Raw genomic sequence first — 13,899 nt, forward strand, 5'->3', positions numbered from 1 at the left:
CAAAACAAACGGCATGAAACTCAGTATGTTCTGAAATAATTTATTTTTTCGATTTTCCAAGCTACCCACCTCATACTGATCACCCGGACAAAGCCTGGCAAAACCGGCCAATCCTGAGACAGGAGGCAAAGGTGTTCAAAAATTTTGTTATTGAAATCCAACAAAAATATTATAGGTATTTCCATTTTTTTGTGCAAAAGTCCTATACCTTTCATTTTGATATGAAACTCCCCCAACAGGTTCTCCAGCTCGCCCTCAAAGGTGCACATATTCTGAAAAGAAGGGAACACATGATAATACGAATTGCAGGTGATCTGAGAAATTTTATTGGCCATAGATATTTCTTACTTGAACTATTCTTACTAAAAAATAAGTGTTATTAAATAAATGAAAATGTTTATATTATATATTTATTACTCAGTGCTGTCAATCAATTAAAAAAAGTAACTAGTTAATAACATTTTTCAGTAACATTCACAATAAATCGCGCCTAACATTAAAATTTGTAATATATTTTTATATTGTAATACATAATTTCACACTGAATCTCCAAATTAATGTAGAAACATAAAGACAATTTATTTTAAATATTTGTTTAACAGCATCTTTTTACTAAGTACTATGAATGAAGGCCAGTATCATAGATAACAATACTGCTACTAACAAATGTCTCTATTAAATCTATTTTTTTCTGAAAATATCTCTGAAAGGTTGCGTCTATAACTAGTATCCCCTTTAAAGCACCGTCACTACATATACACATCTCATACATACCCAGACAATCATTTTTGCTGTGGCATCATGACTTTTTCTGATACAAGTGTTGCATTTCTAAGCTGCTTTCAAAAATAGTTCTTCTAAAAGTGTGTCTCAAATCCCCTGAAAATGTCCTCTCAGAGACACATCTGATTGGGATCAGGTGAACCCAAAACCAGCCTAATTATACGGACCAATTAGTCGATTAGTTATTCAAACAACCCACAGACTAGTCGATTTAAAAAAAAAAAAACACATGCTGTGTGAACATAGACAAATGGTCAGAGAAACAAGCAAACATTTATAATGTACCTCTGTATATTCTTTGTATCTGCGGTTGACCTCTGCCAGGCTCTCACGTGTGCCTTTAGTGGAGGGTGAAGCAGTGAAGGCCTGTTTCATCTTACTGGCGCCATCACGCAACCTTCTCTGAATACAAAAGCCCTCGTACAGCTCATCGACCTGTAAAAACACACACACAGCATTGGTGCACAGAATTATATTACACAAAAGCAGCACTGCACACGCTCGCACATGGCAACCCTCACTAAAGATTGCGTAAACACAAGCTTTGATGTCTAAATTGCTAGCACACATCATTACAGAGCCCTGGGGGTCCCCATTCAGCATAGAAACGTGGCTTTTACAATCTACTGTAACGTTCTGTTTGCACAATGGAGCGGCGTACTGTACCGAGCGGTGAAAAATGAATTTGAACACTTCAAAAGCAAACACAAAATGATGCGGCTCAACAGCCCTTGGGACAACAGTAATGCCATACTTCTGTGACAGACGAGCAGCTCGGAGCCACAACCTTTATCATGGAAATGCACATTTAGCACATTCACAACTCAGTGAACACTGGCCGGCTCAAATTAGCTATGCTAATCCTACCAATGCTGAAGATAGAGTGATTTTGGGGGATGGAGAGAGAGCAAGAGGGGCGAATGAGAGTGAGGAGATGGACCGCAAGTGACAGAAACAAGTGAGCCGAAAGGGGCAGCAGGAACAGAGAATGATGCGAGAGAGAAAATAGAGTAGACAGGAAAAGGGATGGACACTGCAGAGATCCAGCAGTGACTTCCAGTGTTTCCTGCACTGCTGTTCAGGAGCGATGATCCGCTGCTGTTGAATCTGCAGTGCCATGGCAAAATTACACATATGTCAGGGTTGTTTATGCATGCAGTTCATTAAATGTTTTTTTACGCTGTTAAAGCTGACTGGAACTGATTATCCATGGTGTACTGCCTGTTTGTGAGTAAATTAATATGTTAATTTATTTATGAACAAAATTTAAAAGGATTGTTTTCTATTTGAACGCATTTTAAAATATAATTAATTCCTGTGATGGCAAAGCTGAATTTTCAGCATCATTACTCCAGTCTTTAGTGTCACATGATCCTTGCACTGGCACTGCCTGGCCAAAAAAAGAAAGTCGCTGTTTTCTGCCGTAGAACGTTTTTTCAAAAGATGTAATACAAGTCTAAGGTGTCCCCTGAATGTGTCTGTGAAGTTTCAGCTCAAAATACCCCATAGATTTTTTTTTTATTCATTATTATTACACTCTACAAAGCGCGCTTATTTTTTATTTAACTGCCTATTTTGGGGCATCATTAAATATGCGCTGATTCAGGCTGTGGCCCCTTTAAATTCTCGCGCTCCACGCCCCCGGAGCTCGCGCTTGCCTTAAACAGCATAAACAAAGTTCACACAGCTAATATAACCCTCAAAATGGATCTTTACAAAGTGTTCATCATGCAGCATGTCTAATCGCATAAGTATGGTATTTATTTGGATGTTTACATTTGATTCTGAATGAGTTTGATAGTGCTCCGTGGCTAAAGCTAACATTACATACTGTTGGAGAGATTTATAAAGAATAAAGTTGTGTTTATGAATTATACAGACTGCAAGTGTTTAAAAAATGAAAATAATGACAGTCTTGTCTCTGTGAATACAGTAAAAAACGATGGTAACTTTAACCACATTTAACAGTACATTAGCAACAAGCTAACGAAACATTTAGAAAGACAATTTACAAATATCACTAAAAATATCATGATATCATGGATCATGTCAGTTATTATTGCTCCATCTGCCATTTTTCGCTATTGTTCTTGCTTGCTTACCTAGTCTGATGATTCAGCTGTGCACAGATCCAGACGTTAATACTGGCTGCCCTTGTCTAATGCCTTGAACATGGACTGGCATATGCAAATATTGGGGGCGTACATATTAATGATCCCGACTGTTACGTAACAGTCGGTGTTATGTTGAGATTCGCCTGTTCTTCGGAGGTCTTTTAAACAAATGAGATATATATAAGAAGGAGGAAACAATGGAGTTTGAGACTCACTGTATGTCATTTCGATGTAATGAACTCTTGTTATTCAACTATGCCAAGGTAAATTCAATTTTTAATTCTAGGGCACCTTTAAAGATGGAGTGTATAACTTTTCATTTGTTAAACAACCATGTAGGAAGACATATCATGGCCAAATTCCAGGATGACAATGTCAAGATTCACCAGGGTTAAAATTGTGAAAGAATGGCTCAGAGAGCACACACACACACACACACACACACACACACACACACACACTACGTATGTATACACATACACACAATATCTGTTACTGTGTTGCTGCATTCGTCACTGACCTGAAAACTGGAGTACAAAAAAAAATAAATAAATAAATAAAACAATGCAATGTGTTATCCAATTCGCTAACAAATTGCTCGTCTGGTGAATCAGATTCAATCAGAGGAGTCATTGGTCTGAATCACGGACTGAATCAAACTGACATCTTACTGAATCGGCTCTGATGACTCGCTCGCTCACTAAAAGACACATTATTATTGACTCAGCACAAGCAGTTACTGTGTTACAAAGAGTAATGTTCCACATATGTACGCTGTAAGATTAGCGAAACTTAAATTAGTTTATAATAAGTAAAGTAGCAGAATGGAGTTTCAGAGTTTTGTTATAATGGTATTTTAATCAAAAACAATTATATGTTGGAAAAAATAGAATTGTTAAAGTTTAGCAAGATGTTGGCACCGGTTTCGGGTTTGAGGGGGGATGCCCCCCACTGGAAAAACAAAATCTTGTAGGAAACCCTGCTGTGATGCCACGGATGTGCCCTACTGAGCTCCGCTCTGCGAGGAAATCTGTATGAAGATTTCCTCCATAACGTAGAGAAAACAAAACAAGACACTAAATCAAAAAGAAATATTCAAACACATGCAGTGAAGGGATGTGAAATGCAGGGCTTTTTGATGTCTCTCATTAGGGGAAGAGGGTGAGAAACGAGACAATCTAACCCAATTTGTGTGTGCGGATGGGGTATATTATCTGTGTATGATGGATGTGCATGTGTGTGCCATGATGTGTGGGGGTTGTTCATTATAAATGACATATGTTAGAAAAACAGTTAGCTGTGTGCAAGTGGGGATAGAGTGTCTGGACGGTGGTCCTGTGGGTTTAATTACAGTGGGAGGAAAGACCCCACCCAAGTCTGGAGAAATGCACCACGTATTATAATCCCCCTGTACCACACACATACATGCGTGCACCATAGCCAATCACAGCCCTGCTGTGGCACACAGCTGCCTGTTTATTTGGCTCCATAAAATACCCTGGTCTGACTCCTCTCATCTGCCATAGCAGCTAAGCAACATGGGAAATGAATCACCATAACGCCCCCAGCCCGGTCGGTTCTGTCCGACGGGTGGGGTCTGGTGGGTGAATTTTTATGAGCTGCATTTTGACAATAAACAAGGCTTTGGAAAAACAGTTTTCCTTAACTCTAGCTATCAGCCCATTGTCTAATTTGAAGAAAATTTCCATACAATGAAAACATACTCCAACCAGGGACTCTGAAGCTCCAACAAAAACATAAAGCACTGTAAAAGTACCATAAAAGAGTCCATACAACACATTTTATACATTGTGGCAGGATCAAAACCCCAATCTTAGCATTTTTAGTGCCCTGATGGTGAACTAGATTCAAGGGATTCTGAAGCCATATTAAATCTTTCTCTGAGAAACCCAAAATTTAAAGGCAAAGTTCACCCAAAAATGAAGATTCTGTCATCATTTACTCACCCTCATGTCATTTCAAAACCATAAAACACAAATGAAGATTTTTTTTTATGAAGCCTGAGATCTTTGTCCCTCCACTGAAAGTCCATTCCACCAAAACATTCATGCTTCAAAAAGTTTATAAAGACATCTTAAAGGTAATCCATTTAAATCAAGCAACTTTTTGAAGCGTGAAAGTTTTGGCAGAATGGACTTACAATAGACAGACAGAAATCTCTTAGATTACATTTAGAATCTTAATTTGTGTTCCGGAGATGAATGAAGATTTGGAACGACATGAGTGTGAGTTATTGATCACAGAATTTATGTTTTTGGGTGAACTTACCTTTTTTTTTTTTTACTAAAAACATTTCTCTCCTTATTAAATCTCATTTGCACTTCAGCATATTCAATCATGCCGCAACACAAATGCTCATGTGACAACATACAAGCAAGACGAACCAATCTCATTATTGTCATAATGAGTGCATATTTGAAGACACCTTGTGAATATGCGAACGCAAATGAGATTTGAGAGCTCATGTGTCATGTGATCCACAGGACACACACAACAATGTCCTCCAACGAATCCTAAACTGCTTACCAAATTTACCAAAGGCATCTGTGGAATGGGTCTAAACAAGAGTGACTCGTGACTAACAGGACGGTGTGCTGCTCAGGTTAGCTGTTGGTGCTCAGAGCTTTGTGTTTGTTTGATACGGACACAGCAGAAAAGAAGCACTGAGCCATTGCAATTGGCTGATACTCTGCCAGATTGATATTGTCTCAGTTAAATATTCATGTCCACTCAATGACCGCTTTCTATCTCATTTGCTGTGCCCACAGCATTTGTTCTCACAGGCAGCGCCCGTAGCGACACAAACAGACAGCTCTGTATGCAGTATGCGCCTGTGCACATGTCTGAACATTGTCCAAGATACAGTGGCCTCAAAAAATATTTGGACACTTATGCCACACTTAAAAATGTATGAATTTCATGATATAGATAGGTCATTGACAAAAAAAGGTGTAAAGGTAAAGAAAAGGAATCTTTTAAAAATCTAGTTTAAAACGTGTGCCAACATTTAATTAATGTCAAATTAAAAGCTCAAATTCAAATTACTTTAAAGTGTTTTAATAATCTTTTGTCATGCTTTAAAGTACATTTAGGGTCTAGCTAGCCTCTGTTTTGTTTGACAACACTTCGAACGTCAACAGGAAGTTACTCCACCCAGGATCACTTAGAGCACCTTTAAATGTTTTTTTTTTTTTTTTCCTGTGAAAAAAAAATTCATGCCTTAAAATAGTTTGAATGTAACTCTACACCCTTGCTTCATTTAGTTTACATGGAACCATAAATATAAAAATTTAGCCCCGCCTCCACTCACTCGCACAAGCTCAGAATACCTGATCCACTTGGTCAACTTTACTGTAGTAAATGCTTCACAATGGCAAGGTGGAAATACTGGTTTAATTCAGCCATATATGTTTGAACTAGAAACTGATTTAGAAGAAGTGGTCATTGACGGGATTGGTTACAACTTATTTGTGACGTAGAGAACAAGGGTGATTTTAAACTGCGTTTTTGCGTCTTTGGTTCACTGCAGTTTTAAGGGAAAATAATAATTTAGTAATGGTGCTGACTGATGAATTTGCACAAGGTTTGTCTTAAGGCATATTAACACCACATAGACATATAAACAACATTAAAAGCATGATTTCACCACAGGGGGTCTTTAACTAACATATTAAAGCTTACTTTTAGTTTACCATAAATGCGTATTACATTTGGCAGCACACTTAACCATAACCATATTTCAAAGACAACAGAAGTGATTGTGATAAGTAGAAATATTTACTTAAGTCATGCTCAAAGTCAAAAGCACTCTCAAGGTCAACAAAGTGAATTTAATATCAATTGAAACTAGAATACATAATAATTTTTGATTCCAATTAACATGCAATTGTGTGAAAACATTACACTGAGTTCGCACATAAGTATATTCTTTTAAAGGTGCAATGTGTAAAATTTGGGAGAATCTACTGACAGAAATGCAATATAATATATATAACTATGCTTTTCAGTGGTACATAAAGACCTTACATAATGAACTGTTATGTTTTTATTACCTTAGAATAAGTCATTTCTATCTCATACACCACGGGTCCCCCCTCCATGTCAAGTCGCCATTATGCGCCGGCATGTTTCTACAGCAGCCCTAAATGGACAAACAATCTACAAAGTGCGCTTCACCACTATGTTGTTCTTCTTCAAGTGTTTTTAGAGGCAGCTTGCATTGTCACTACGTTGAATACGCACAAAGTAGTAGTAGTCATCTGGTTTATTAGAAGCACGAGAACGTTCTTTGTTAGAAGTAAGAAGAAACCTCATTGATTCACACAAGCTACTCGCTGTTCTCTCAGACGACGACATGTCGGCCAGACAGCCACCGTAGTTTCTTATATAATATAATATAATATAACACTGTATTAGTTATGCGGTGTGTAGGAGTGTTTTGGTGTGTGGAAGATGATGTATCTAGGGCAAACTGAGTGACACACCCAGATATGCATTTCTGCAAACAGTCGTTCCCACTGGGAGCGCTTTTGATCTACTTGGGCACGACTACTTTTTGGTTGAAAGGCAGAGGTCCAAGGCGCGACTCAACCCAGCCATGCGTGCTTGTGAGCAGCTGTTTGTCAGTCCTCTGTCCATCGCAAGTGTGGGGTTTCGGATTAGGCCTACTGAGTCAAATAACGAGCCAAGAGTACACAGCTGGTCCACACACACCACAAAAACAACAGAAGGAACAAGACCAAGAGTGCACACTTACAAGGCATATTAATATGCATAACTGTACAATGAGGAAATGGAGGAAGCAGAAAAATCCTCTTAAGTTACAAGCATCTATCGGCTGTGATCAGAGGATTTAGACTGTCTACTCTGGGGGGATGCCAGCCCGATTAAACAGAGATTAAACCTACAATAAATTCACCCACATCAAACATCTTTGGGGTTCAAAGCCAGATCATAAAGCACCTCCAGCTCTGATATCTGACTGCAAGCTGAGGCCTTTTGAAACTTCCTGTTGATGTTGCTTAACTTCCTATGGGCAAATGGGATGATTTTTAAAAGCACAAACCATTGAGTTATCAATGTCCTTTCTGTAAATGACACATCCAGTGATCTAGTATCTATTGATAAAAAAATATAACTATAGAAATTGGTTTTCCTATAGACATCACTGGCCTTTTTACTCTTTTTAGCACACAGAGATCATTGTGCTGGATATGATTCTGCTGATGTCTTTCAACAGGGCTATGGAACTTAAACAACAGTATTAGGGAGTCACAGCCATTAGCTGCTTTAAAGGGAAAGGAATAAAAGCATTAGAATTTGACTTCTTAGAAATGGTTTCTGTGCTCCAGCATGCTAAGAGACTAAAAGTAATTGTTGACTGTCAGCATATTTAAACCCTTTCTGAGAAGCTGGGCATCTGAATTCATCCCCCTTAATGTGCCGCCTCTACAGGCATCAAAGCCCTGTCTCTGTTACAAATCCTCCTCTTTCAAACAACAAATAACAAGACTATTACTGCCAGACCTTAAATTAATGTGGATAGAAACATGGCCCAGATAATTTGGTCTCAGAACAATTTGATGAAAATTTTTCATTGATAAATTGAAAGTTCATATTGAAATCTCTTAATTCTGATTGCAGGTATCTTGTAGTGATGGGATTCTTGTAGCGATACTGTAAAAATAAAAATAAAATAAAATAAAATAAAATAAAATAAAATAAAATAAAATAAAATAAAATAAAATAAAATAAAATAAAATAAAATAAAATAAAACCAGTTCACTAAAAAGAAAGATTCGTTTAAAAGAATGATTCGTTCCCTAATTTTAAACACAACTGACACCTTAGGCGATTAGAGTGAAAATAAAATAAAATAAAATAAAATAAAATAAAATAAAATAAAAAATATTAAATTAAAATAAAATGTAACCAGTTCACTAAAAAGAAAGATTTGTTTAAAAGAATGATTCGTTCATGAGCCGGACATCTCTAGTACCTTGGCAAATCTGAGAACAAAGCAAGACGTTGTTGATATCTCTTCTGAAAATTCAGAGAACACACATTTGAGATTACATAGAGATCTTCTTTCCTATGGGGTGTCAAGACTGCTGATCCAAGTGATATAAATAGGGCAGCACAGATCCAATCAGATTTGAACATAAACTTGAAATCATAAAAAAAGGCTTCTCCCACTATTTAGACTTGCACACACTCATTAACACCCTGGATTGAGCCATCAGAGGTTTGTTCATCACTCAAGGGAATTGCATTGACCTAGATCCAGTTCCAACCATGAACAGCATAAAACACAGGGGAAAACAAAACACTTCTGCAAATGAACAAACAAAATTTTCTCTTTATAGGGCCAAAAACATAAAAATAATGATTGAATTGTTTCTTTGAGATCTGTATACGACCACACGGTTCAGAATGTTCCTGTGGGGAAGCTGAATGCGAGGCTAATTTCAAGTGTGTAGGGCTAATTTGAGATATGAATTGCTCTTCAACAGCCTCAAAGCACCCATCGTCATGTTGCCATGGCTACTTCTGGACTAGACGTGCTGCTGAGTTGCCAATCAGCACTGTAGTTTACTGCAGACACCCACCTGTAATGTCACTAAAACACACTGCAAGAGGAAGGGGACACAGCAGGACTCCTGACACTAGAGAATGCCAAATCAGGGAACTCAAAATGAGTCAGGACATTTATTGGAAACACAAAGCACTCCAAGAAAAAAAATGTATTTTCACTTGTTGTACTGACTTCACCTTTTCTATTCTATAAAACAGCCAACGAAAGCACACACAAACATATATATATATATATATATATATATATACATATATATATATATATATATATATATATATATATATATATATATATATATATATATATATATATATATATATATATATATATATAAAGTAAACTTTACCTTACTCATGTGGAACTCCAGTCGTCGCATGTATCGCTCTATGGTCTTGATTTGCTGCGAAGCAATAAAATAAAAGTTACTCACTGAAAAAGAAAATGCAAAAGATTTTTTTTTTTTTCACAGAGATCAATCTAAGTTCAAAGTCCCTAATTTTAAACACAGCTGACACCTTAGGCGATTAGAGTGTCGCAATAACGAATCACTGCTGCAGGAATGCAGCACATCATTTATGCAAAGCGGCTTATTTTTCCTGCTGCATGTTTCTAACTTCTTAAAAAGGTTAACACAGGTCAACTTAGAGAGGTTAAGAAGCATTAGTGTGTTTAGGGACCCTACCTTATCCAGATCATACAGCACACCCTGAGGAAGAAAAAAAGATATGTATCAGTGAAAATAAATGGAAAAATCAACCTATTATAACTATAAAAAAAAAAAAAAATAACCTTCAGAAAAGACCATATTAGGCCAGCATGAAATTCATGATGGTCTAGGCTGGTTTATGCTGTTTAATGCTGGTCAAGCTGGTGGATCAGTATAACCATGCTGTTAGGCAGCAAAATATAACTGGTGATGGTGACCAGGGTTTTCTTGCTGGTTTTGCTAGAAAAGTCGTCTAACACCAGTACACCAGCATCCAACTAAAACATATGCTGCACTGCAATTAATGACTTCTTAATGAGTTTTTAATTTATTTTTTTGTATATTTTCACTTGTTTTTCATTTGTTTATACTAAAAAAAAAAAAAAAAAAAAAAAAGCCAAAATATCTCATATTAAAAATACATTCTTTAAAAACAATTCTTAACATCTTGTGCAGTGTTGATTCTCAAGTAAATGTTTCTTATTTAAAGGTTTTTCTATTTATGTGACCCTGGACCACAAAACTAGACATAAGGTTCTGTACATCATCTGAAAGCTGAATAAATAAGCTTTCCATTGATGTGTGGAAATAGGACAATTGTTCCTAACCAAACCTATTGTTAGGATAGAGCAATATGTGGTCGAGATACAACTATTTAATATATCTGGAATCTGAGGGTGCAAAAAAAAAAAAAAAAAATCAAAATATTGAGAAAATCGCCTTTAAAGTTGTCCAAATGAAGTCCTTAGCTATGCATAATATCCACTCACAAAAATCATTTTTTGATATATTTTACAGCAGGAAATTTACAAAATATCTTCATGGTACATAATCTTTACTTAATGATTTAATGATTTTTGGCATAAAAGAAAAATTGATCATTTTGACCCATACAATATATTGTTGGCTATTGCTACAAATATACCATGCGACTTATGACTGGTTTTGTGGTCCAGGATCACATATTTTAATACATTATTTTATTATAATAGATATGTTTTTGAAAGAAGTCTCTCGTAATTAATATTTTTGAGGAAACCGTGATCCATAAATATACAATTTTAGGATAGTTGCCTATTGAAATCAATAGATTAGCAGCATTCTGATTCAGCATAAACTATAGTGTGTAACCCTGATGATGTCATATCCTGTCTCACCAGTCTGGAGTTCCTCTTCATGTCTTTCATGAGGGAAGTGAGTTTATCAAGCTCTGTTTGGTGCACCTCTAGATATTCACTGACAGAAAGAGAAAATGAAAAAGGCTTCAGTACTCTGTAGAACTGCATGAACAATGACTGTACACTGTACAAAAATTTCATCACAGGCATTCTGAGCAGAAGTGATTCATGCAGTCAATGTGCATACAGTATGACTGTAGAGAGCTGAGAGAGAAGATCTACAGTATGTGACAGGACATATGTGAGTCAGAGGAGACATCTGAGCAGCACTCACTCCAGGCCTTGTTTGAGGGCTCTGTAAACTTCTTCCACTCTTTTGGGCTGCGGCTCTCGTGAGCTGCTGCTGCTGCTGGACTTGTGCCCGGACAGATGGGGCTTCCTGGGCTTTGAGATGGGCTTCTTCTGCACCGCTGAGTTCCCCATGAAAGAGTTACACCTGAAAAACACACAAACAGATGTGGATGAATCTCAAGAAACCTGTCAAGAACATGTGGCGGCCATTTTCACCACAAAATCAAAAGAAAGAAATAAGATATTATATTTTTCTTAAAGTAAACGAAACTACAATCAAGGAAAATCCCTCTAGGTTGCCAAATCTCTTGTGTTGCTAGTTGCTTGTCAAGACATATTTATTTGTATAGCACATCATTTCAAAGCAGCTTTATAGAAAGTCATACTAATGACTTGGCGCTGTACCGTAGAGGAGTTTTAAAGGGGACCTATTGTGCCCTTGATTTTGTTTTTGGGGTCTACAAGAATAGGTTTTCATTGTTGAATGTTCAAAAAGCATATTTCACTTTGTCGCAGCACCTCTCTTCCCAGCCTGGCAGCAACACTCTGTTTAGTTCCAAAGGGTCCCAGAGGACTGAGGCACAGCCGGTGGGACTGAGGACCAAGGCAGAGTCTGAGGGAAGGCGTAGCCAAAGGGTTGGAGGGACAAAGTGCAGCTAAAGGCTCAAAAGTCTGTGCCGCAGGCAGAGTGATGACTGACCAAGGCAGAGCCGGAGGGACAAGGAAGTCTGGTGGAGCCATAAGGATGATTATGAGGGAGGGAGGAGCCAAGGTGGAGCCGACTGGTTGACTTGGAGTGACAGGGTCAGCGGCACAAGCCAGAGAAAGGGAATCCTTTTGCCAAGGTGGAGCTGGAGACAGGAAGACCAGAGGCAGATCAGAGTTGCTGGTTGGAGCCAAATGAGGAGAAGCCAAGGGACTGAAGGGAACCAGCAGAGGCAGGACCAGAGGACTGGCTCGCTTTAGTAGAGGAGGTGGGATAAGGAGGCTGGGTGGATCATCAGAAACGCAGGAGACTTGGAGATGGGTGGGACCAGCAGAGACAGGAGACTCCATCCAAATCCTCATATTTCCCAGAGGCCAGATGTCCTCGAACTTCACGAGCATGCGCACTGAGACGGACGGTGTTGCCAGCTCACGTACTTGGTCAGACTCTTCATTGGGCGCAGGGTCCAGGGCAATGTTGTGCTCAGGCATCAGCTCTGACGCTGGCATCGCAGTGGGCTCAGGCATCTTATCCTTGGGGAGCTTGGTTGGTTGCTTACTGGGCTCTGGATCCAGAGTGGGACTGGTGACGTCTTCATCTACAGCGCAGACAGTGAATGAAGATCCACAATTCACCAGCACCCACTGCACATAGGCGTTGAAATTACCCAAGACCATCCACGGGCAGGCATAATTAAAATAAATAAATTCTTATTCTTTATTCTTTGAGGTGAAACATGATCTGGAAATATTCACCCATGTAATTTCTTCACTTTAAAATCCATGGAATATCTATGAATCTTTTTCTGCTGGAGCTCCCTAATGTAACACCAGTAAGTTTAGTGCAGACTTGGAGTCTGTAGTCTAGTGTTGGCATTTTAGCATACTTCACACTCATCTGTGCAATATCCTTGCAAATAACCACCCTCTTCTCTTTTCAGAGGTTTCAAGGATTCATGTCATAACGTCAGTTAAACCCCAAAAAGTCACGAGGATAAAGCTTGCAGTGCTGTACATCTAATGCCACTCTTCCTCAATGCTTCCTGACATTTAAGACTTCCGTCAAAAGGCAGGGTGCTTATTAGCCTACTTCTGATGTCACAGTCCCCCACATCTAATAATATTCATGTATCATAATAACACAATGGCAGTTGGTTGTTTGACATATCTGAACATGTCACACGCACACACAGTCAAAAAAAGCACTAGAAATAGTGCTACAGTAAATCTAGGCCATTGTGTAGAATGAGCACATGCTGTTGCCTAAGGGGTCATCCACTCACGATTCACTCCGTCATACTAAGATAAGGCAGCATGCACACTCTTTAATGTGGTTACTGCATCAATTGTTTCAGAAAAATATAATTTGCAGTTCTTTTGCCATTTTTGTTTTTATAGTGGAAAGTCTTCCCCGAAAAGTGGAAACTGTTATTGCAGAAATTGATGGAATTCATGATTTTGCAAATATTAGTGTGGTGTTGGAGTGTCAACATACTTTCGGTCATG

At 38.1% G+C, this 13,899-nt stretch overlaps 1 protein-coding gene across 5 annotated transcripts in view; it reads right to left on the reverse strand.

Annotated features, from left to right (window-relative positions):
* The window catches only part of ripor2 (RHO family interacting cell polarization regulator 2), an 81,544-nt gene that overhangs the window by 16,081 nt on the left and 51,564 nt on the right, over positions 1 to 13,899 (reverse strand). For all 5 annotated transcript variants that reach the window (XM_048201319.1, XM_048201321.1, XM_048201318.1 and 2 more), the window contains exons 3-9: positions 11,672 to 11,833; positions 11,377 to 11,455; positions 10,196 to 10,219; positions 9,860 to 9,913; positions 1,069 to 1,218; positions 209 to 272; positions 70 to 113 (exon numbers count right to left, since the gene is read on the reverse strand). In XM_048201319.1, the coding sequence (XP_048057276.1) occupies positions 70 to 113; positions 209 to 272; positions 1,069 to 1,218; positions 9,860 to 9,913; positions 10,196 to 10,219; positions 11,377 to 11,455; positions 11,672 to 11,833 (577 nt within the window). The remainder of the gene's footprint in view (positions 1 to 69; positions 114 to 208; positions 273 to 1,068; positions 1,219 to 9,859; positions 9,914 to 10,195; positions 10,220 to 11,376; positions 11,456 to 11,671; positions 11,834 to 13,899) is intronic.

Source organism: Megalobrama amblycephala, linkage group LG9, assembly GCF_018812025.1.
Source record: "Megalobrama amblycephala isolate DHTTF-2021 linkage group LG9, ASM1881202v1, whole genome shotgun sequence".
Classification (NCBI taxonomy): domain Eukaryota; kingdom Metazoa; phylum Chordata; class Actinopteri; order Cypriniformes; family Xenocyprididae; genus Megalobrama; species Megalobrama amblycephala.